The sequence below is a fragment of the Penicillium canariense genome (genome assembly GCF_028826845.1).
Source record: "Penicillium canariense strain IBT 26290 chromosome Unknown utg000001l_segment0_segment0, whole genome shotgun sequence".
In the NCBI taxonomy this organism is placed as follows: Eukaryota; Fungi; Ascomycota; class Eurotiomycetes; order Eurotiales; family Aspergillaceae; genus Penicillium; species Penicillium canariense.
The window spans coordinates 365,772-390,472 of NW_026622728.1; the positions used below are offsets into that span (position 1 = coordinate 365,772).

Here is a 24,701-nt window from a genome sequence, read left to right on the forward strand (position 1 = left end):
TGGCAGACCCATACTTGAAAAATATGAAAGGAAATGGGACACACGCAAGGGCGAGGAAAGCAGGAATCGATGATGCCCAGTGTATACCAAGACTCTGATACATATAACTCGTAAACAATGGGAAGACTGCACCAAACAGGGAGCGAAGGACTGCGCTCGCAGCCAATACTGAAGCGGCATAAATGGTGTACGAATCAATGAGATAATTCACCACGCTGAGAAACACAAGAACCATACCAAATCCAAATGGAGCCCCTGCTGCAATAGACGATATCCAATGAATCGATGGGCTGTTGGTCCAAGCAAACCATAGTAGACCAATAGGAATAGTAATTCCCCCAATCATTGAAGGAAGTAGACGGGTTTCTGGAGGGGCAAATCCACCAAGTCTCGCCTGAACGCGAATATATCGACTGTTTTCTGGGATCATTGCTGCAACTGCTAATATCATGCCCACCAAGACGCCTAGGAAGGCCAGACTTCCAATGCCTTCACTCCAACCACGATTTTCTTGATAGACAATTGGAAATGCGGCGAATAGCATATAAAGTGTCCCATAAATAATGGCCATATAAACAGACAGTAGCAAGACAATAGGTTCTCGGAAAAGCAATATCCAAGGACGTGACAAGGCCGCTTTAAAAGCCTTTCCTAGCGAAGGGCTAGTTTCCATGTCTGCTCTATTTTGGTAGACAAATCCGGTTATCTTTGACAATCTTGTGGCTCTTTGGCGAAGGATCACAGGGGCATATGTCTCTGGAATGATAAGTCTGCCTATAACCCAAATCGCACCCACAAAAATGGCAAGGGCCCTTTCAACCCATCTCCAGCCTTCGCTTTCTGCCAGAAAACCTCCAACAATTGGGCCGAGAATTGGCCCGAGAAAAGGGGAGGCGGCGTAAAGACTCATAGCTAGACCTCTCTCCGAGGAGGGGAACATATCAGCAATAGTTCACCTGCATTTGTAATTACAGATGAGCCAAAGGAGCCACTTAAGACGAAGAATGACCAAAGTCTGGATATTTCGTGAGCCGGCGGTACCGGCAGTCAACGCAGTCAAGGCAGCAAAAGTACCAATGAATAGCTTTTGACGACCGAAAACTTCACTCATTGGGCCCCAAAGGAGAGGACCAATAGCGAAACATAGAACAAAGAGCGACGTCCCAAGAGTGGCTACCTCATCGCCAACGCGGAACTGACTGAGGATCTGCTGTATACCACCACTGTAGGCAGAAGAAATGAGAGTAACCGCGAGAGTTCCCATGGAGGCCGCACCTGTGATGCCCCATTTTTGGATTCGGCTGAAGTTCATCGGGTCGCGAGAATCATTGTGGATCCAAGAGACTAAAAATGGACTCTCATCTGTTCCTGACCCTACATATGAATGGCGGAGAACCTCCTTGGTCAAGCCAGCCTGGTCGTATATCAAGAGCCAGTGTGGGAGTCTGGATGCACGCAATACCTTGTTTGCATCGCGATTTGTTTCCATCTGTAAAATGTGAAAGGCGGCGTTTGAGATCCAAAGAGATGCGGTAGTAAAAGGAAATCAAGGATATCGTTCCTCAAGGAAGGAGAGAGGCAATCCAAGGTATCCTGTGTATGGAAGGATAGTCTTGAATGTGGCCTTGAGTTTGAAAGCTGTAAAGTCGTATCACGGGATGAATTGCACAGTGGAAGGAAGGGAGCCGGCGACAGTTTGTAGGGGGTGAAATTTGGGAAAACGGAACAACAATACTGAGAAGTGTGAATAGTAAGAAGTTAAGCAAGGAGATACATGAAGCCAAAATATATTAACGAAGAAGGTGTATTAGGAGCCGCAAGAAAATTTTAGGATCAGTGTTTGCAAAGATCCTACAGTAAATCCGCTATGTCCAGAACATACCCCACCCAGTTATACGGAAGAAATATTAGCCAGGAAATACAGAAAGGAGACGTGTGTCCTCAGACTGTGGGCTTTTGCCTTTTTCCCCACTTGGAAAGTAAACACATGGCTTCTAACCTTGGGACTTTAATAGCGCGTTTGATCCATAAGCGTATAGAGGATAGGAGCAAAAGGTAGTTTCGAGTGGATAGGGTTGGCCCGTGATCGCGAGGGATCCTGCCAAGCCCTCCTACCTCAGGTCACAAGAAAAGTGGAGTGTCATCATGTTAGAAATTGGATCGGTTATAACTGTTATCTCCGTCTAACAGAAAAAACAAAACAAAGAAAAAGAATGATTGAATACGCAAAGCTCAAATAGCGAACTTTGCTCCTTATACTCAAGCACAAGTGGGACTGTGTTTGTGCCCTTAAATTGATTCTCTCTTAAATTCAGGAATTAGCGGACATATTTGTTTAGTCCCGCCGAATTGGTTCGACTATTCCTGGAACTTTGCCGAACTTCAACCGGAATGAACTCAGAATAGCATAGAACTACCACATTTTTCTACTGTGTATCTATACGTAGAGGGGTCACCGGCTAAACTTCGGACAATATCCATGACTGGACAAAAGATATATGCTCCCTGCCCCATACTACCGAGAATTCTGCCGGCTGAAGTCCTCATACAGTATATTATATATGGTGTATACCACCTACCAGACCTTATAACAGCTTCCACGCTAAAACATCATCTCCAAGAGGTGCTCCAAATGCCTTATTTATCACATGTTTGCTCATCAGTAGCTCTTAAAGCCCTCTTATTTAGATATTCATTCAGCATATGAACTAGATATAGACGAAAATATCTTTTGGCTTACAGTAATGCCCAGGGATTTTGAATATCAGTTGAACAACGAGGCTACTCCATGACCTCAATCTACATCTCAGCTAAGGCATCTCGGAGCGACAAATACAGTTCATGTTAGAGCATAAATATGCTAGAACATTGTTATGATCCGGGTGGACATGGACGCTCCGTGAGGACCAGGTAGGCCTTCTGAGTCACACACCTTTAGTTGCCTTTTTGGAAGGCCAGATCAGGCCTTCGAAAAGTATATCCTCTAGTTATTTTCTTCTTTTTTATAACAGTGTAGCCGCGCGCGAGGGACGGCATATCATATGCACCTATATATGATGGTCCGGTCCAGTATTGTGAGGGAATCAGGCATGATCGTAACAGATGCGTACAAAATACTGGTGAGCTAACTTCGGCCGGTAGGAGTCCCGTCACGGATGGTTTTGTCGCCTGCACAATATAGTGGAGGAGCCTCCTCTTGCAAATGGGGATGTCAGTAATTTGACTAGACTTAGACTTTCGCCAAGTTCCGTGGTTCCATAGAAGTTGTTCTCAGCAAGGGTTTTACGTAATATGCTCATCGACGTCAATATCTGTCATCAACTACTCCGTACCATGGAGATAACTGGAGATAATACGGGCTTAAATAATTCTCTCTTTTCTTCAATTGGGATCAGAAAGATTTAAGTATTTGATTTTCGGAAACAAATTGATTTCCCTTTTTTATTGACATCCGATCATTTCTTTTTCAACACATCATTTTTCAACGCCCAACATGGGATTCCCACCCTTCACTTCACAACATCATACTGCTCCCTACCCTGGGATTGATCCCGCCAGCCAGCTGTGAGCGCCGCCGGCAAAACAATTCTCATCACTGGCGGCGGATCTGGAATTGGGCCTCGTATTGCTGAAGCGTTTGCAATTGCAGGAAGCAAGCAAATTGCACTTCTCGGACGGACCAAATCAACCCTTGAAAAGACCAAATCAACCCTGGAGTCGACACATAGCGGATTGAAGGTCTTTATTTTCGTGGCGGACATCACCGATGCTTCGGCCGTCAACGCTGCCTTCCAGGGCACGAGAGCAACGTTCGGGCCCATTGACATCTTTATCTCAAACGCGGCATACCTACCGGATACGGTGCCACTGAAGGATATGGCCATCTCCGATTTTGCGAAGGGACTGACCACTAATGTTGTGGGCAATCTTATCACTACACAGGCCTTTCTTGCAACCGCCGCTCCATCCAATGCCGTGCTCATCAACGTCACCACCGGCGCCGTTCATCTCCCCTCCATGCCCAACTATTCGGGTTATCAAACAAGTAAGACTGCGGCGCTGAAATTTTTCGAAGCGGTACAGGCGGAAAACCCAAGTGTGCGGGTCATGAATGTGCATCCAGGCTATCTTCCAACGGATATGAATGTCAAGTCTGCCAAGGGGGGACTTGGCAGTGACAACTCCATTCCATTTTGATGACCTCGACTTGCCAGGCCATTTCATGGTGTGGGCTGCTAGTCCGGAGGCAGCTTTCCTAAAGGGAAAGGTCATTTGGAGTAACTGGGACGTGGATGAGCTGAAGGAGCGAAAGGAGGAGCTCCAAGGTGGGGACAAGCTGACCATGGTGTTGAATGGATGGCCACGGAAGGATTGAACACGCTTTGTTCCACAGAGCGCTGGTGCCATCCTTTTTGGATCAATTTACTCGTCGCATGAAGGTATTTTCATCGCAGAGTATTTTTGGGGTCAATTGAACCGTTTGTAGAATTTAACAGTCAAATCCGGCCACCTACTGCACACCTACCCTCCAAGCAAATTCTGTGCACAGCCCGGATGAGTGCATAGACGTCATTTGGGCGGCCAATTATGGGCTCTTGACTCTTAGGCCACCAGAATACGGAGTTGCATACCGTTAATACAGAGATTCATTCACAAAGGTCTATATTACAACAAATCAATCGGTAATATTTAGAGTTTTAGGCAGGTCGAGGTTGGCTCGCCCATTGTCGCAAGAACAAATTGCGGACTAGGTTTCCGGTCACTTTGCTTACTTTACTGGCTAGGCTAAATAAGTTATCCGGAGGGTTGTGGATTGGAGATGATATAGTACTATGGTAATTTCTCTACCTAGTTCTATAATTGCTACTAATATGTTTATATAGCCCTATCTACTGCATAATATTAGTACCTACCGAATCTACCATAAATACCTAGTAATATCAATATCAATTATAATAGTGATAACGCGTAAGAGGTTTTGGTATCTACTACTTTCCTAAGGACCTTACGATTAGTGACCGCGAAAATACTATATGTCTTAGTTTAGACAATTCCACGCACGATAGAATACAAGGAAGAATAGGTCCCTAGAGCTCCTATTTACTTAGTTTCTTACTAATCTTTTTATTATCTAGACATTTTTCTAGGAAGATTTGTCTTTTTATAAACGCTATATCCTCCTACGAATACTTATAGAAGACTGCCTACAACCACCCCACCAGACGAACATACTATTCCCAATGCGGCAGTGTAAGTCCGTCGGACATGAAACGGGAGCGCCCCGATCAGCCCTATCCACTTCCCCTTTAGGTAACTAAACTCCGGATCGTGCACTTCCCGATGGGGTAATCTGCTGGAGAGATTCCAGATCCGTTAATGTGGTGCTTGTGCCTCCTGGTGATTGGGTATTGCGAATCGGCCAGATGTAGTTTGATTAGGGCCATTTGGTCAGTTTGGCCAGTTTGGTTGGGGTGATTGGTTTTGTGGATTAGAAGCTCGCTCAAGCAAACTATTTTAGCGCACCGTCAGTTGTTGTCAATTTCTTCCCAAGGTCCATGTTGGTGGTAGGATAACTTGAACATCTTCATTGATATTTTCATCACCCTAGTCTTCGGCGCTTTCAACTTCGACCTCAGTTCGATCCTATACCACCTCCCAATGCCATCTTCCCAACCGTCTCCCATGTTCGGAAAGGACGTCGAGTCCGACACAACGACCGTCAACAGCCAGGTCACGACAGAGTTAGTAGCAGCAGAACTATCAAAGCCCGCAGGGCCCCCTCCGCCACCTAATGGAGGCACGAAAGCATGGCTCCAAGTCCTCGGGGCCTTTTTTTTGAACTTCAACACTTGGGGTCTCTTGAATACTTTCGGCACATTCCAGTCTGAATATAGTACGGGCTTGCTAAGAGACTCGTCGCAGTCTTCAATTGCTTGGATTGGATCACTGCAGGCATTTCTGATGCTGGTTATTGGAGTTCTGTGTGGACGCGCTCTTGATGCCGGGTATTTCTACACGGATATCACTCTGGGAGTCTTTCTTGAGGTGTTCGGCATGATGAGTGAGTTTTGCCACCTATTTACAACGAGAGAAATGCTAACCCAACAGTGACTTCCATTTGCAAGGAGTACTGGCAGGTTATCCTGGCCCAGGGCCTGTGTGTCGGCATAGGCGCTGGAATGTCATTCATCCCCAGTGTTGCCATCGTGGGCACGTATTTCTCGACGCGACGATCCACTGCGCTGGGTCTGGCTGCCACCGGCTCAAGCATTGGAGGCATCATATATCCCGTCGTGCTGAGGCGTCTGATCCTCCAGATTGGATTGCCCTGGGCGGTCCGAGTGATGGCGTTCATCATGTTGGTTACGCTTCTCATCTCGGTCGCTGTTATGAAGCCTCGCCTTCCGCCTCGCAAGTCAGGCCCGCTGATCAACATCGAGTCGCTCCGGGACCCCGTCTTCGCCCTTTGGCTCTTCGCTGCATTCTTTATCTTCATCGGTCTCTACATTCCATTCTTCTATGTCGAGCAGCATGCTATCAGCCTCGGCATGTCGCGGGACATGTCCTTCTATATGCTGATCATCATGAATGCGGGCTCGGTCCCCGGCCGTGTCATGCCATCCATCATCGCTGACAAGATTGGTAACTTGTCGGTCATGATCCCATCCGTCTTGCTCACTGGTATTTTGATGCTCGCATGGATCAGCGTGGGATCTCAGTCGGGTCTGATCGCCATTTCGGTCTTTGTCGGCTTGACAAGCGGCTCTATCCAGGCTGTGCTTCCCGCGACGGTCGCCTTCCTCTGTCCTGATCTGTCTAAACTAGGAACCAACATTGGAATGACCCTCTTTGCGTCGGGTCTGGGATTGTTGATCGGTAGTCCTGTAGCGGGTGCGATTCTAGACCACCAGCGAACCTCTAGGGGAGATGTCTTCTGGGGTACGCTGACCTTTTCCGCGCTCTTCATCTTGACGGGAGGTGTGTGCTTGACCATTGCTCGCGTGGTCAAGGTGGGATTCGCTTTGAAGAAGGCTTGAGATTCTGTATAAGACGGGCACACGCTGAACTTGTCAGCATATCTGAGGCAAGATCAGATCATAACTGTGATAGAGAAGGCAATGAAAAATGTAAAGTGATGGCTAATCTCTATTCTTTATTTATGTGTAGGTGAAGAAAATTATGTGCCTGCGGATTCGAATTTACATATCTTCCCACAAAAGGTCAGGCCTGGACTGAATCGTCGAAACTGATTCGGATGGCGCCATGGAATATGGTAAAAATAGATCGGACTGCATACCCAGACCCGGAGAATCTGATTCTGGGTAGAAGTCGCAGTCGCTCGGAAACAACGTCTGAATTAAGGGATCTGGAACTTGTGCATGGTCCGTCCAATTCGCCGCAAGAGGAGTGGGGGCACTTGGTGGAGCTGACGTCCTTGCGTTATTGAATCCCAGCAAGGCGAGTGTTGAGTCTTGGTATTCTCTTTTCAGAGAAAGCGCCATCTCGGTTACAACCTCCTCAGCAGCTGTAATACCGACCTGAAAGAACTTGGAATCCTGTTGTGAGCCGCCAAAGTCGCTGATTAGGCTTGATGTGATAGCTGTTGCGACAGCAAGGACGAGTCTCGTCTTCGCTGCAACCGGTCCGAGGTGGTATCTTCCCACTAGAATCTCCGAGAAAGCGTCTAGATATTTCAGCAAAAGCTGTTGGAACATGACCAGCGTGGGCGGGGGCCCATTGGAGACGGCTGTGCTCAGATTGATGCCAAGCAGGCGACCAATTACCAAACATGCAGTCAATGCTGCGCGGGCAAGGTCAGTCCAGAGTAGATGATAAGCAACGCTAGACAGCTCAAAGCCGCTCTGTAAGACCTCCTGCAACTGATAGAGAATGGATACCGAATTGTCCCATGATTCATAAAGATCGCCCCGCTCTGGATTATGAGACGGAACTCCTAGGACAGAATTGAGTGTGATGATGATCATGAAGCTATGCACGTGCACTGATAATAAGGCTTGCTGAAGCTTTTCAATTGGACTGCACGACAAAGCTCCCTCTTGCAGATTCGGAGGCAATTCACGCAGGATCTTGTGGAAGGAGGCGCGCATTCGATCGCGTACCTCGCTTGACAATTGAGGAGTGGTGGAGCAAAGCCGCTGGTGTAATGGAGCTCTCACTATAGCAAGCTTCATTGCAGCAATATTAAAAGCTTGGTCCGTTGCTTCCTGGGCTTGGTTCAACAAGGTACCTGACTCCATCATGTTTCCCGGGTTAAGGGTCAGAAGGTCGATAGGGCTCGGGAGAGGACAGTCCACATCTTCCAGTCGAAGACCAAAGTGGGATCCACTCCGGATGCAATATTCGAGGTTCAATCGGAAGAAGCACGACCATAATCGTTTCCGAACTTCTGCGTAGTAAGGAGTGACACCGGGGAAAAAGGCCGGATCCCGGTGCAAGCCCATGCTCAGCGCCAATTGCGTAGTCAGCCCCACGATACCCATGAGGCTATAAATCTTGTCAGTATCAGAGGCAGTGATGGTCTTCATGATGATCATCAACAACAAAGCCTGCACGACGCCGATACAAGGTTTTTGGAACCATGTCGATGTATGAATACGGCTCTCCGTTTCTTGCAGTAGCAGACGCCCGTGTAGTCGCTCTGACTTGTCGGTCTGCATGGCAATCGCAATGACTAACAGAATCTTGAGAGTATGCACTTCATTGGCGTCGACGGATGCGATCGATATTTCCTCCAGCTCAGTGATCAGGCAGTTCTGGTCGATCACATGGTAGATTCTACCGTATGTTTCGCAAAATCGCCTGATCCACTTTTTGCAGGTCGATCGATCGGGAAGGAGATGCAGTAGCTTCTTACCATCTCCATTCGCCCTGGCTGGTACCGAATTTGCGACGCGAAGGAGAGACTTGACTTCCCCGAAAGTTCTCCACATCGGTTGAAAAACAACGGTTTTCTCCAGCATGGCCCCTATGACGGGCAAATCATTGCACACGGCCATCCAATGGGTGCCGCTAATCAACCTTGTTTTGAAGTTCGACCCTTTAAAGGCACTATTGGCATGATTAACGGTGGTCTGCTTGTGGGGCAGGACCGATCGTAGATCGAGGTTCTCGCCATCGGAGGAGCGGGGTGTCGCCTGTTGCAGCGCGTGTAGATCGATCTCTGTGCTTCGAGGGGATACTATTGGTCTGGCAGATTCCAAGTCTGCTGGACTTTTGGAACGGGAGTACGTGCACTGTGTGTCCATTCCACGATCTTGGCACGGCTTGCATGGTGACTTGCGATCGCAGCGCACTTTGGATTTTCGACAAGAATCGCATGCCACGGGCTCCCGAACGCGGGGTCTTTTTCGACCGTTGTTTTTCTTGGGGTTCTCAAATGCGTCTGCATTCAGATGGCTGAACGTCAGCGACATCTTGTCGCCGCCAGCTCTTCAGGGTAATGATCGGGATAAAGAATAAAAAAAAAAGTTTGACAAAGAACGAGGGTCAGCCTACGGCGGACGATAGCGATCACTGGGAAAATGGATAATTATGCATATTCAAGACCGCCCTAGGGACCGCTCTGTAACGCAGGAATAGTGTTTTACACTGACTTTCCTATACAAAAATAGATTCTCCACTTTCTACTGGCCCCCATCTTGACCGCTATTTCTCACCGCTAATCCTAGGTGGTAAGGTGAAGCTATTCATAACATATAATCCGTCAACTCTCTATATCCCTAGGCGTTGAATACCCTCGCTGTCGCCCTCGCTGTCGCCCTCGCTGTCGCCCTCGCTGTCGCCCTCGTCGAACACCCTCTGGTGTCGCTCGCAGCTTCAGCAGATTGGGTAGTAGCTTGTGGACGTTAGCTTTGACCCTGAAGATCCACTACTTCGGCTCTATAGGGAAGAGACTAGCTATACCGAACGGTATATAAAGCACTTCGGCTTCGTGTATTATACCACCACGAATCAGGTGAGGAGCCTATCCTAGGCGTATGTATGAAGCCGCATAGTGCTTATTTATGGTCGCTAGTAGCCGAGACAGTCCAAAATAGAATTTACGTACTCCGTACATAATTTAATATAGGCACTGTAATAGTAATTCAGGTATCCAAACTTTCTGCCGGTCTTGAGAATATGCATAATTATCCATTTTCCCAGTGATCGCTATCGTCCGCCGTAGTCAGCCGCTTTGAACGGGAATTAGGGAAACGCCGCTAGTGGATGGCTAATCATAGTTGGGAGTAAACCGGTTAGCACGGCCAGCAGGGATGTGATATGCAGGCTCTTTGTCATTGGATGGAGTGATTTGTAAAGACTAGGCCGCGGCTTAAGTACGGCTGAGAGGACGGGAAGCCCTTCCAGGGTTTTATGCCGGTTTTTGTATATATTAAGCGACCACAATTTGTGTCTAGCGACCTTCTTCTTGGACTTGTACAAGGGCATACCGCTCTTTTGATCGATATTAGGGCAGATTTGGCGAAATATGAGCTATTCAACAGAGAGAAATACTATTACAATAGAAAGAAGCTATTTGAAAAAGCCTATTTTTCGGAATATAACGGCCGATAGGTCTCAAGATATCCCTCTCAAGAATAAAAACTTAAATTATCATCTTTACCTAATTTTTGACACGGCTAGATATATTGAGATCCTGATAATATATATTTCAAGACGAAATCTAGCCAAATAGGTTAAAAATAACGATTTCCTTAAATATAGTCTAGCTAGTAGCACTTAATATAGAAAGTATAGCTCCGCGCTAATCTCCCAAATTCTAGGACAACAAGACATAAAAATATTCCTAGAGCACTACTAAGCCCACTACTCCTCTATAGATATAGTCTTAGCTATGATTTGTACGGAAGTTCAAACAAAATATATTAATTACTTCCAAGGCTACGGCTAATTTTGTCAGCTAGACCTCTTGAATTACCTACTCACATAAAGCAGAGTATTTCGATACTACCCGAAATAGTGGAAATAAGAGCAGACATCCAAATTACTGAAGTACGCAATGACCAATAGAACCTTTAGGCCATGAAGTGGGAATATAGAGAGGCATTGGCTCGGCAACGTCGAGCTAACCTAAAGAAATACCAACATTTATGGATTTGAGATCAAAACATCCTGAATTAGGAAAAGGGGAAGCCTATAAAAGTGATAAAGGACATTTGCACACGTGCTCAATACCTGATCATGCCAGAGCTTGCACGAATCGCAACGGCCATGTCTTGTACAACTAAGCTGATCTTTGAAGAGACTTTCTTTTTGGAGAACCGCCATACCCTCGCTCACGCCAAGATGATGTTATTTATCTTCCCAATGAACAGCCATGGCGAAAGAAGCAACAAAAGATCGCATTGAGCCTTCACAGAGCGCACGCTACGATGGACAGGCAAAGGGTAAGGCTTGTGGGCCTTGGGATTAATACAATATTGAGGACTCCATGGAAAGATTGGAACAACGATGTGATGATGCGTGGTGTGAATGACCACATGGTTCTTGACCGAAATGATTATTGGGTCGACTCCCCTCAGAAGATAGTATGTAAACGCCTCTTGTTCACCGTTGCAAGCATTTTGTGAAAAAAGAGCGGACAACAGGGCATGAGAAGCCCGCATGAACAAACAACGCACTTACCGAATGATTTCATATGCCAGTAAAATTGAGCATTGTCTAGCTAAGGGTTTTAATCAAAAGTCACATCAAGCTCGTAGTTGCTTATTGAAACTTGTAAGCTGAGGGTCGTGTGTTTTTGCTATTGACCATTGAAAGACTGTAATAATGATAATGAACGGGCTATCATCCACAGTCAACATCAACTAAAGCTTCGACTCTGGATCTGAGCTCCAATGTTCAGGCATCGGAGGGACAATTGCCATAAGCTCTTTTGTCTCCTTTATCGATTTATCAAGACGAGCTTTCCATGCCTCAGTTTTTGCATAAAGCTCACGTTCTCTCTCCGCTTTTTTGAGGTCTTCCATACGACGTCCCTATGAGAAAGTAAGATTTTCTGACTGGTTATTATTATCCAATTGCAGAGACTTACCGTGATCTATTTCTTCCAAGAAGTCTCCAATCTCTTCCTCTCTGCTTCATTCCTCGCCTTTTCCTATTTTTCCCTGGCCAGTTCAAATTTCTTCGAACTCCAACCGACCGGCATCTCAGGGACCTTTGCCATCGAATCTTTTACCTCCTTTAGTCTGCCATCTATATAGGAGCTTTCTGCCCCAGAAGGTAGATCACGACGCATTCCCTCCAATTCCTTGATTTCTTGGTTGTGACGTTCCTATAAGAAAGTAAGTCCTCTGACTTCTTATTATCATTCAATCGCAGAGACATACCAGCCACTCCTCCCTAAAATCAGGCTGTAACCCCTTTCTTTCTGCTTCTTTCTTCGCCTTATCCGCTTCTGTCCAGACTAGTCGAACTGCAAGTCCCTTTGGACTCAAACCCCCCTATATTTATAAAATTCTTAGACTCCAAGCAATGAATTCAGGTCAAGATGGGCCAAATCTTACCAGGTGAAAAAACCACGCCATCCTCATTCATGAGGTCATGGAGCGTTACGGTTCGCCATATTGGGCCCTTAGGCCCATGACCATATGCTATCAGATCAAGCTTTCTATTCATCATGACGACCCTAGGATGAGGAGACACAAGTTCGAAGATAAGGTATCTGGTCGGTAGCTAGGAATAGTGTGATACGAAATGCCATCTAATCCAAATCAGTGTTGAATTTCTTAAAAAATGATAGTGGATGCTCACCTGTTCCAAATTTGACATTTTCATCGAGAAGAAACCTACTTTTCTTCCAATTGCCATTTAAATCTTGAGCATCACACTCGAGGTAAGTTTTGCGCTATGATAAGTCATCGAAATTTTCAGTAACGCAGCGAAAGGTTCGGCAAGTGTCAGGCAGAGACTTCCACGTGTGCCGAAAAGGCGCTGTAGCTTCTCTAATGGACGACATGGTGCGAATGCGCGCAGATGTTGTTTCAAGGATTCTTATGGGTTGTAAAAAGATTAATTGTCAAGAGGAAGAATAAGATAGGACTCTGAGGAAATATTTATACCCAGTCTGCAAGTGCAGGATGGGCGGTTGACCCACAATAAGTGAAGCTGAGAACAGAGAGTGTCGAAGATCAGTATTGGCGTATGTCTAGCTTTCCGAACGTGGTTAAGATCAGATGTGGATCTGCGGGGCCGTGGTAGAAATGACGGAGTTTGTGTAATATACTGAACCTATGAGAACTCAAATTTAGCTAAAGGTAGTCAAACATGTCACTTCCTTCAATAACCTTTCATACAAAGAGGGGTATTTCAAAAGTGAGTGGGTGGCAAAAGTAAGGAGGATGTCTAGTGCCAACCTAATGGTCGTTGCTGGCTGAACTGTGGCGCGAGTTTGGAGTTGACAGAACCATGATAGGCGAGATTAGGACAAATGGAGATACACACTACTGACTACTGTAGTTGATATCTGAAAGTAGTACAATCCGTATATGCACCAAAATCGCGCAAATATGCCGAATTACGATCTCGATGTTGGCATGCGCGCCAAAGAGGAGAAAACTACTCTGTCAAAGTCTCGAAAGTAAACAGTCTCACGGAGTACTGCGCGCGGAAATGTCATTCTCCAATATTGCCATTGCTAATGTCAACGTCATTACTTTGACCGATTCTTGGAAGCTGGACGGGAACGGATCGAGCGGCGGAAATCAGTACCAACCCCCTTCGTTTTCACACGAACATGCGAACCCACAGGTCAAGATCTAGAATAACGGGATACATACTGTAGCTCGAGATAGTGCAGTCAGTACGTGTTTATGAGTGGAGAACGGAAACATGGACCTATTAGGAGCTCGGGTCTACAGGATCCACTGTTCGTCTGGTAGGCAACTAGCGTGATCGCCTCAGTGCCAAGTCACTAGATTCACACCAGTGTTTTATAATTGGTCTATCGCTATTGTAAGGTTTATTTTTCAGATTTTCAGATTTTTGATTGCCTGACATGTTCATTGAGGTCTTCAGTAGCTTGGATGGCCACTTATTTGATCTTCACTTTCTTGGGAGGCGTGAATCCTTGGCTTCACCCTCAGTCAGGTATTGCTCTTGAAACTGCGACATATCGCCACCGTTTCTTAGCAATATACAAATTGCGTCTCTTTTCACTGTCATCACGATCTTTTAAGTGTTCGGTGGTGCGCTTTACTACTTGAGGACATATACTCTCGAGGGCCATTCGGCTCTTGTTAACTCGGTGGCCTTATCTCCAGGCGACCGGATTGGCGTCTAGCTCCGATAACAGTGCGGCTCTGGGACCCTGCGACGGGCACCCTGCAACAGACTTGAAGTGTTGAGGAACTGCCAGAATTGCCACTCTTCTTTAATTTTCTCCGGTGGCTCATATTTACGGACTAACTAGCGCTCCCTCGAATTCAGTTTAGGTGTAATGATCATAATCCTTGCCCACCTCACGTGTATCTGGAAGTTATCGAGCAGGGGCAGTAAATAGCATTGAACGGTGACAGGGTACTATGTCTGCCTTCTGAGTCTCAGCCTAGCCGTTCCTCGATTAATGGTAGTATAATTGCCCAAGGGCATGCATCAGGGCGGATTTCATAAGATTTCGTGTATAGCAGATATCAATGCCTCTCATTTCATTCCTTCCTCAATTTCCTAATATCTTTGACAAAAGGGGAGGGGGGATTGGGAGAGAAAAAGACAATGTATACGGGTCTATTACGCTCATGGAATGTGCCACTAAATTCTGCAGAACTGACAGGTGATACTTGCCACTAGTTACGCCTATTATTACCTATACTCTCATCACCAGTGTCTACCCAAACCCCCATATGCCTTGCATGGTAAATCCGCTCAATTCTGAATACCAGTGTCGTAATATGCCAATACTAATCTCCCAGGCTACTACTGTTTGACACTTTCACAACAGCGACCTCCTTGAGAATCAACCAATGATGTCAATTAGCTACCTGAATACTACAGTAGGGTGAACAGGTTTCCAATGATCCGACAGATTCCGAAAACCATAATTACCAAGGATTGGCTATACCGCTACGAGATATGCATCATTGAATAATGTACCCCCGGGACGCGTTGTGCTTTATGTCAGACGTCCGACGTGACGCCTTCATAAGAAAAACAGGATTCCACTTTAACGCCTAGCTTGATGACAACTGAAACTTGAGTGCATATGTGGCCTCGACCATTGTACTGAAACTTAGTCCTACCATCTACCATCATTAGTCCAAATTCTATTTAATAGTGGCGCAGCAGGTTCTACCGTGGAGTCGTATAGTACCGATTATTGCATGGATATGTACTATACTGTAGATTTGGACCCACTGTGGACCAAAATTACGAATTCTCCGTGCCACAACGAACGGTTATTCGTTGCATTACTGACGATCCGCTTGTACCGAATGGTATCAAAGATCCCTGTCATATTTTTATACCCCGCAGAACTACAACAACAGAGAAAGGGCAAATGGCATCAGCGGTGTACCCCCAGTAAGACTTCATGAATGGCCTCAAAAGGCACCGATCTCCAGCCAAATATCTCGTGACAATACGAGCAAGATCGCTCGAGTCTTGACTTTTACTCAGTGAGCCTGAGCCTGAGCCTGAACGCCCTCATAAAAGTGGCGGCAGCTTCAAAGCCCGGTTGGCAGAGGAAATCCACTACGTCGAGAGTTTGACGCTACTCCGACCGAAACACGATGGACCGGGCATGGGCTGTTTCAGCCTATTCCGGCACTGAGATCAGCTAGATCATTCATGTATGTTGATACTTTTATCTTAAAGACATAGCTGATGGCTGCAGTACATGTTTTATCAAAGACCACGCCATATACAAGGAGATCTCAGTTCCAAAGCACCGCGACAAAGAAGCCTGAACCCTAACCTCACCGCTCGCGCCATCGACACCGAATATTATACAATAGTAGCCACTCCAGGAGACCGTGTTCACGTCTAGAGAAACTTAGGAGGAACGTATTACTCCATGTCAGGCTCCATGTCGCTGTCACCACCCTCAGCGCCCTCGTCCATAGCGTCGGGGTTCAGATTCACAGCATCTGGGGATGCGCCTAGCCCTCCCTTGGATGTGTCGTGGGAGATGGTGCGCCAGCCGGCAGGAACGGCCGGGTCCTTGATGTATTCGGACATGGGGAACTGGCAAATTTATTATTAGCAAGGCGGACTCGCAAATACCCAGAGTTACGAGGTAACTCACGTAATGATCGTTCTTCTTCATGGTAACCACCCACGGAACGTTGTCGAATGTCACCGCGCGCAGGCGGAAGTAGGTGTTGTCGGGAACCTTGCGGACTTGCTCGACAAAGGCGTCAAGATCCGGGGTTGCAACGCCATTGACAGCGGTGATGAAGTTGGTAGGGGCAAGGCCGTAGTGGTAAGCGGGAGAACCGCGGCTCTGCATGTAGTGTTAGTTACAGACAGATAAGTCTTTGATAAACAAGATATACTTACCCTAGCGCTCACATAGACCTCGCTGTGGAGCTTGGAGATTTGCTGCCGCACGGCATGATGGGGCTTTTGCAGGACAGCGCCGCAGAAGACAACGGCGCGATCAGTCTCAAGATCTTCAGTAGGAACAGTTGGGACACGGATGCGCATCTCCTGGCCATTCCGAACAATCAAAGCGTCTAGAACCTCCTTCTCATACATGACATCTAGCTCCGACACACGAGTGATGAGCTGGTTGTCCAAGGTGAGGATGATGTCAGCTTCCTGGAAGCTGTCGACACCGGCGATTAAAGTCGACGGTGGGCAATCGACCTTGCGAACCATGAAGAGTTGATGGCGGGAAGGATTGGCCTGCGCAACTTTTTGAATCCACTCCTCAGTTACACCCATGATGCGCGCCTGGCTCATCTGCACGACGTAGCTCTCCATATTCAGGATGCGCAGCTTGGGGGTGACACCTTGCTGAATTTTGGAAGTAACCGGGAGCAGAGACGGGGTAGCAAACCCGAGGTGGTACTCAACGTCCTTGTGAGAACTGGGGGTGCGCTCGCCGAGGTAGTTGAGCCACAGAGCCTGCACAACGCCATCCTCGCCGATCAATACACCGTTGGTGCACTGGCCACTCAATCCAGTATCCACAGTGATGGCATCTAAGTTGATGGCGCGGTACCGGGGAGCGGAGGCGTTAGCAGGAATCGACACGGTGGTGATATCAGTAACCGCCGTCTTGGCTACGACGATGCGGAAATTCTGATTGAAACCAACAAATATAGTGTCCTGTCCCTGTTTGATATACTCGGAGCTGAGACGAGCGCTCTGCACAGGCGCCTGCACAAGGCTGGGGTCGTATTGAATGATGGTGTAGTTCTGTAGGGGGTGAAGGAAAACGACCTTGGCACTGAGGATGACCGAGTCGGCGACTGTGATGTTAATATCACAAAGGTCATAGGGCACAATGGCCCTTGAGACGACAACCAGACCCTTCGCAGCATCAATAACCAGACCAAAGCCGGTCTTTTTGGCCTGTGGGTAGCCATCAAGCTTCAAGGGCATTGTGCATGACACACGCACGAAGCTGCGCACAATCTCTGCGGCAGCAGGTTGGCTCACACCATCCAGCTGGATGAAATCTGCCTTACGTGGAACAGGAGTCTCAGCAGGAATAGGATCAGACAGGTCCGAAAAGTCCCAGATGCCTGTCTCATCATTGCGGACCGCTAGACGCATCTTTGGATGCCAGTGACGGTCCACATAGATGATACTTGTGCCCTTGGTATGCAGATCCCGAATGTGGCGATAAGAGATGACCACACGGGAGCGGTCCGGGATGGACTTCATCACCTCTACGAACTCATCCAGGTTGCGAGTCGGCCGCTTGTCAACCGAATCGATGATCCATCCAGACAGAGTGTTCTCAAGTTTGAATGAGCCCGCAGCCTCGCACACATATACTCCGCGGGTGGCAATGGCATAGAGTCGGGATTGTTGGTATGACAGGTCGTGGAATGTACCCCCAGCAACCGTCACAAATCGATCGGGTGTGATAGCATGGAGGTCACCGACTTCACACTCCACCTCGAGGTCTTCACCTCCTCGTTGAACGAGCAACCGGACGGTTTTGCCCACACTGGAGTCCAGAATATCGTCCAGACGAACGAATTGGGTGAGAAGCTCACCATTCACCTGTAGCAGCACATCTCCCTCCTGCAATTTTCCATCCGCAGGTCCTTCAGGTAAGATGATCTCGGCCGCAAGCATGTTGGTCTCGGCGGGAGCGGCCTTGCGAACAGCCGCTTCCCACTCAGGTGTAAGACCAAGGCGGCGGCATTCATCGAAAGGCTTGAGGATCCACTGGGTTTGGATGGTGCCGCGGGTGATAGGCTTGCCTTGGCGGATACATTCCAATGCACGGAGCGGGCGGTCCAGAGGCAAGAAGTAATCCGTTGCAGCCCCATCAGCACGTCCGCCTGCTTGCAGAGCGACAGCATGACCATCGATATTGACTACAGGACTTCCGGAACTACCACCACTGGCTGCGGCTGCAGCTTGAATGTAGTTTGTGTTGAAGTCACTGTAGCCCTCGCCGTACTCCGGAGCGTTCCGGTCCAAACGACTGATCACACCAGACAGAATGCTCAGCTTTTCACCCGCATCGTTACCAACCACTCGAATCTCGACACCTACTCGAGCTCCCTCGGGCTGGAGCTTGAGCTCAGTGAGCTTCATGTAGCGAATGGCTTTCGGATCAAATTTGAGGATGCCGAAATCGTGCACGGGGTCTCGATATACGGGGCGAACGTCACACTATCAATATAAAAAAAGTTAGCATCCAGACATCCAAACGAAGATGTTAAGTGGTTTCTTCGCAAATAAGCCTACCTCTTCATGGTTGTCGAAAATACAGTATCCCCAGAACGGACCCGCGCAGACCACATGCCGGTTGGTCAGAATGTATCCTCGCTCGGCATCGACCACAAAACCTGTTGCTTGACTGCTCATAGAAAGCTCTGTATCAAACGAACACGTCTGGCAAAAGTGGATGGACACCACACTCTTCACGACTGTTTCAATAGTCGCCTGCCACTCCGGCGAATCCGCCTGCGCAGGACCAACGGCTAGCATACGTCCAGTGTCATCTTCCTCTTCCACATCGTATACGGTCCCATTGGCCGGGGTAGAGTCGCCGGGGGTTAAGACTGAGCCTTCAGGCTTGAGATGTTTGGCAGGCCGCTCCACGGCGCCAGCGATGGCGCTGCGCTTGCGCTTCGCACCAATGTCACCATTCGCATCCATGATACTCGCCGACAGCGACAAAGGGCGATGGACGAGACCGGTAGGGGCTTGAAAGGACTGCAGCAAGGGAATTTGGTGGAAAAGAGCGATGGAGCGAAACGGCTGGAGCCAGCGCGGACAAAGGTGGCGCGCAGATGACGGATCAGGTGAAAGCCGAGGGGGGATGAAGGGCCAATGCACGACAGAAGCAGCAGAAGCAGTAGCAGCAAAGACCAAGAGACTTTGAGGGCTATGTACGCTTTGTCTGCAGCGCAGCAGCAGAGACATTCGCGTTGGAAAAGAGGCGGAGTGAAGGAAGGGAGCTGATTGGGCGGGCAGGGCACACGATACGATCCCATGGCCGAACCACGCGCCTAACGAGCGCCGATCCTTGCAGGGTAGCTGTGCGTCGTAAGTTGACTAATAGAATTTAGTATGGCATTTAGTACGCGGTAGGCTACGTTATCGGACATCTGACACACATTTGGTGTATCGCGGGCATTTCTGGCGCTCCAGAATCGAGATCCATGGTCTATTAGTTCGCTAAAGTGTGTTCTGATCGGTTTCATTCAAAGATTGTAGATATCTCTAAACATAACTAGAATACATGGGATAGAAGAGGACCTCCAAATTCCTCCGGACGGTGGTGCGTGAGGTAGCAAAGATAGCATAGCAAAGAAATTTTGGGGTAGTCTTGAGTACTCGTTCAAAAAAAAATTTACTATCACCTCCATTTGAGGCAGCTCTTTCTCGAATTCTTGCTTGCATGTCTGCTTGAAAGGAGGGAGTTCTCAAGCGGCTGGGTGCGCTAACACATCCCACACAATAAGACAACAGGGTTCTGTCCACCTCCTCGAAGGTATAGAGCAGGGCGCCTCTCACTCAGGTGGTGCAAACAGGACGGGCAACCGGATGGACGGGAGCTGCCGTTCCGAGATCCTCACCCTCCGGGGTGGGGGGAAGCAACAGATATGGACAGGGTGTAAAGAAGGCCTAGATCTTGATTTACCCGTTCTTGGATAGGCAGATTCGGGAATGAAGATCAGTCTAGCACCAAAGGAGGGAAAACTTGCCCACAAGGACAACCTGGCTCGCTCCTCTTCAGACCACTGATTCCGAGACTGGTGACGGACTGGGCCCGCCATTACCCTGCATCGTTCCTGGACTGAGCTTCTGAGGGGTAGAGGCCTTGCCCGATCGTGGGAACAACTCATTCAGTTTAGTATAAAGGTCATGGACCGCAGGCAGGAGAGGAGGCGGGGTCATGATGGCCGGAGCCTGGGGAGCAACGCCGCCTGACTTTTTTGCGCGGTCGGCTATCGTCGCGAGGTAAGCCAGATTGGCCTGCAATCGGCGCATACACTCAATATACTCCTGGCTCGGCTTGGAGCCGGCCTTGGCGATCTCTCCACCCTGATCCGTAGGGGACGCACTGGCCTCCCCGCCTGCCCTCCCAGATGCCTGTAGATTGACCACTTCCTGTAATAATGCTGAATTGATATCGAGCAAGGTTGCGACGCGGGCCTTCTCACGGGCCGCCATGTGAGCTTGTGCCTGCGCTTGGGCCTGAGCTTGTGCTGGGGACTGGGCTTGGGCCGGAGTCCCGGGTTGGGTCGTTTGGGGAGAGCTCATCTGGGGAGGCTTCGGCTGGTTGACAAGTAGATTGTTTTGCTGGATCGACGCCATGTTCTGATTGAAGGCCTGCTGAACGGCCGAGGGCCCGTTGGGTACAGTGCCTGGTTGGGAGAATGGGGTCATATTGGCAGGGACGGGGGGCTGGGTGAACGGCGCGGAGAACGCGTCCATCGAGACTGCTGTTATGTTAGCAGTCAGATCCACATCAATCCAAGTTAGGCTGGACACCCGAGAACCCTCGTCGGGAGATAGGACATGATTGCACGAGTCGTAGCGTCCATGCTTGCCAAGGAACCGTTGATGCGACAGCTGGGGCTGGCACTATCAATGATATCCATCACAACTGCAGGGTCTCCAGGGGAAGGGAAGGAGGGGTGGCAAGGAGGGGTGGCGACGCGCCGTCCAGGAGGGAGGGGAAATGAAAGACAGCTCAACGCTAGATTAACCCCCAAAGCGGATCTAGCTGTCGTTTCCCGGAACGTTCTGGGGCGACAGGTCGACCCCGCCAGGGAAGGCGAAGGGTGTGTCGGGCTAATCATAATGAAGGGACAGAATAAGGGGGTGAGAATCGACCACGTACCGGATGACTGATGGGGAAAATTAGTGGACATCATAGCTCCTCCGGGGCCGCCTGGCTGCATGGGCATCGCGCCAAAGGAATGCTGTTGCTGCTGCTGCTGCTGCTGCTGCTGGACAGGTTGTATAGGTGTCTTGGACAGGGGGTACTGGGGAATCGAATTCGGGTAGAAAGACATTTGGTTCGGGGGGCTTTGAGTCGGCACGGGAAAGCCAGCAGGATAACCAGCATTGGGGTCCATTGTGTAATAAGGGACCATATCACGGCCCCGAGCTATTGGTGTGAGGAGAGAGGGGCCGCGGGATCAGTATAGGCCCGCTATATTAACCCTTTTTCCCTTCGTGTCTTCTTGGATCTCGGGAAGCCACTGGGAGGGTGGGAAGCGCCGTTGATTACGCACGCCGCACGGACTGGAGGTGAGCGAAGGGGAGGCGGACGGAGGACCTCACTTGCGGGAATCCAGGGATAGGGCGGGCTCGGGAGAGTCGAAGGAAGCGGCTGAAAGGGCCTGGACGACAGAGAGATCTCGAAAGAAAAACAAATAAAAGGGCGTTAATGATTGGCCCTCAGGCAGAGAGGCAGGCAGGGGGGTGGTGTTTTGGTGGTGTTGTTGTTTGCTGGACCGCGATCGACCTCTCCTTTGACAGAGCTGGCCTCGGAGCCACGACAGAATTTTGGTGGGTTGCGGTCCGGATTCAGAGCGATCGGCCGTGGGCGGTCGGGCTAATGCAGCGGAGCCTTTTCCGTTGGTGTGGGGACACGGACCCCGATGGCTTGAATGGATGAAGTAGGAAGTGGGAAGTGGTTCTCGGTGAATTTCGATCGGGGGATGTTGTTTCGCAGGGGAGATCGAGATTCTGCGCGCCAACTTGGAAGGCCGAACGGCCTGGGGTCGGCGGGAAGAAGACGACTGGATGAGGGGGGAGTCACGAGACCACCAAAGACAGCCTGTTTTTGGAGGTGTATTGATACCGAGAGGGATGAGGTCGCTAGTGACGGTGCAGGCATCGTAACAACGTATAACAGCCGTATTAGAGATTACAGTGCCAAGCACCGGGCCTAGCATGTGATAATACGCTAGTCCAAACCAAGACAGTTCGCCATAAATAGTTCACTAACGTGAATATGTCTGCCTCAGGCGGACATGCTGACAGGGACGGGGGGTTCGGCGGAAATCCACGAACGGCTCCCTTAGTGAATCTTCTTGCTGCGATGGCTAATGGCTAGGTGACTGGAATGGGACGCACGAGTCGCCAGCAGTACGGAGTACTACGGAGTACTCGGAGTACACCGTACTCCGTACACCCTTTTGCAGTAGTAGCTGAGTTTGCTCATCGCCCATGGCCTCAGCCGCAATGCATCTGCTGCGCCACATAAAGTGGATCCGCTGTGGCGCAAGAGACCATTCTTGGGCCCGACACTGGCACTTCATTGGCTTCAATCAGCAGGCTGACCTCCAGGATTGATTGCGGCTAGGCAGAACCCAATCTGGAAGAGACGATCCCATGCGGTGAGTAAGGATTGAAATAGTATTTCACAGATCTTCTGACCTCTCAATTTTTTTCCGAAAGGAGATAAAGGTACGGCGGGAAAGAGGTTCCTGCGAATGCAAGCATTATTTGTCAGATGTGAATAGACAAGGCGTGGAGATAAGATAGCTTGACTGGGTCAATTCGCGCTCGAGACAAGTATATACGGTGAAGTCGTCATCCACCGGTGAGTACAAGGTCGAGGCCATGTGGAATGCCTGCAATGAAGGCCCCGCTCGATTGGCTTCCCCTCTGAACCACGGTAGAGTCGATGGGTCCATCGTCTGGGCAAGTCAACGGTAACTCCGAACCTCGGAGCGGATCAAATGAGACAATGCGACCGCCAAGTGTTCAAGGCCGTGCCCGAGAGGACCAGTGCCCTGGGTAGGATCTACGAAGTCGAGGTAGATGACGTCAACTACGAGGACAGACAGGACCTGAAAAAAGGAGAATGGTGGACAAGGCGCTCATGCCGCGGTGGTTTCGATTTCAAATCGCCCCACCGTCTTAGGAGGAGGTTATCTGGAACGGGCAACCTGCAGCCCGCTAAGGGAGGGAGGTGCAGGTGGAGCAGGAGGTATCGCCCCGACGCCACAGGGCGATTTTAGAGGGATCCAGTTTTTCCCAGTTTCCAGGAAATGCAAGTTGGAGATCCTTTCCTCGCGTGAACGGACTACGGACTATGGTGTTGTGACAGCCAAATGGGGGAGGACTAAGAACAAATGACAGCCTCCCGTTCAGCCAGCCACTGTGGCTTCGAACCGACGGAGATGGATTTCCGCACAGGCACAGGCCCGCGTCTGTTGCCTCGAACTGGGGTAGCCCACCTGCTGTCGAGGAGGCAACTGGTGCTGTGCAGCAGCCGAGCATGTCAAGGGGAGAGAAGATGCATCTCCGCATGCACTCACGGAATGTACTTACATTGAGCGACAGTAGGGAAATCAGTGATCCCGGTGCTCGGTACAGCAATGCATGAACTAGCCTAGCCCTATTGATGCTGTGAAAAACAAAAGCGAAACCGAAGGCATCTTATACGTCTCGAGTACGGAGTACACGACACTAGTTCATGAATACCTAATATGTTATATGTAGGACTCGCTCCAAACTCAATCTGCTGCCTTATGGCGATAAGCTCCCGTGGACTATTATAGTATGTATTAAACGAAGTACTCCATGCTTATTCCGCTCTGTCTGCACCAGGGTGACGAGGGACCCCGCCCTGCACAGGAATTTGTCAACCCTAAATCGGGGTTGAATGGCGCACATCGTGTGCATGACTTGCAGCCCGGATAACTCTGATTAGTGTTCTCCGTTACGGTATGGCTTTGACACAGCAAGGCTCGGTACCACGGGGACTCCGAAATATGCCAGGAAGGCCCCCTCCAAGCATCCAAGCTGGGTCATCTGGGACCGCTTGCGCAATGAATGAATGACTTACAGGCGCCACTACCTCCTTTGAGGCTGGAATTTAAACCTATTGGGGAAAGATCTCACCGGTCTTCCATTCCTAGTGATAGGAACGGGCCCCTGGGAGAGGAACTACGGGCCGAACCATAGATCGAGCCCTTGGCGACCCTGAGTTTCTCCGACATGGAAAGACATTGTAGGTGTGCATCGATCGACAGACAGACTGTCACCAATCTACGGATATCGGTGGGGTGCTGACGTTCGGGATT

General features: G+C 49.2%; 7 protein-coding genes across 7 annotated transcripts; 3 read left to right on the forward strand and 4 right to left on the reverse strand.

Annotated features, from left to right (window-relative positions):
• Positions 1-3,558: 3,558 nt before the first annotated feature.
• N7482_000115 (SDR family NAD(P)-dependent oxidoreductase) lies at positions 3,559-4,375 on the forward strand (the record flags this gene model as incomplete). Its single annotated transcript, XM_056682240.1, has 2 exons — positions 3,559-4,096; positions 4,176-4,375. Coding segments are annotated over 2 exons (738 nt in total), but the record flags the coding sequence as incomplete, so codon positions are not given.
• Positions 4,376-5,658: 1,283 nt separating this feature from the next.
• On the forward strand, positions 5,659-7,037 carry N7482_000116 (MCT family MFS transporter; the record flags this gene model as incomplete). The annotated part of the gene is made up of 2 exons (XM_056682241.1): positions 5,659-6,061; positions 6,109-7,037. The coding sequence occupies 2 exons, from the start codon at positions 5,659-5,661 to the stop codon at positions 7,035-7,037; spliced, it is 1,332 nt and encodes a 443-aa protein (XP_056545847.1).
• Positions 7,038-7,199: 162 nt separating this feature from the next.
• Positions 7,200-9,434, reverse strand: N7482_000117 (uncharacterized protein; the record flags this gene model as incomplete). The annotated part of the gene is made up of 1 exon (XM_056682242.1): positions 7,200-9,434. One exon carries the CDS (start codon positions 9,432-9,434, stop codon positions 7,200-7,202), a length of 2,235 nt encoding a protein of 744 aa, XP_056545848.1.
• Positions 9,435-12,118: 2,684 nt separating this feature from the next.
• On the reverse strand, positions 12,119-12,792 carry N7482_000118 (uncharacterized protein; the record flags this gene model as incomplete). The annotated part of the gene is made up of 4 exons (XM_056682243.1): positions 12,119-12,295; positions 12,351-12,464; positions 12,541-12,696; positions 12,775-12,792. 4 exons carry the CDS (start codon positions 12,790-12,792, stop codon positions 12,119-12,121), a joined length of 465 nt encoding a protein of 154 aa, XP_056545849.1.
• A 737-nt stretch (positions 12,793-13,529) lies between these two features.
• Positions 13,530-13,782, forward strand: N7482_000119 (uncharacterized protein; the record flags this gene model as incomplete). Its single annotated transcript, XM_056682244.1, is given in 2 exon segments — positions 13,530-13,591; positions 13,602-13,782. 2 exon segments carry the CDS (start codon positions 13,530-13,532, stop codon positions 13,780-13,782), a joined length of 243 nt encoding a protein of 80 aa, XP_056545850.1.
• Positions 13,783-16,023: 2,241 nt separating this feature from the next.
• On the reverse strand, positions 16,024-19,305 carry N7482_000120 (putative nuclear serine protease HtrA2/Nma111; the record flags this gene model as incomplete). Its single annotated transcript, XM_056682245.1, has 4 exons — positions 16,024-16,200; positions 16,262-16,459; positions 16,516-18,816; positions 18,892-19,305. The coding sequence occupies 4 exons, from the start codon at positions 19,303-19,305 to the stop codon at positions 16,024-16,026; spliced, it is 3,090 nt and encodes a 1,029-aa protein (XP_056545851.1).
• Positions 19,306-20,385: 1,080 nt separating this feature from the next.
• On the reverse strand, positions 20,386-21,737 carry N7482_000121 (uncharacterized protein; the record flags this gene model as incomplete). The annotated part of the gene is made up of 2 exons (XM_056682246.1): positions 20,386-21,095; positions 21,500-21,737. 2 exons carry the CDS (start codon positions 21,735-21,737, stop codon positions 20,386-20,388), a joined length of 948 nt encoding a protein of 315 aa, XP_056545852.1.
• Between the last annotated feature and the right edge of the window lie 2,964 nt (positions 21,738-24,701).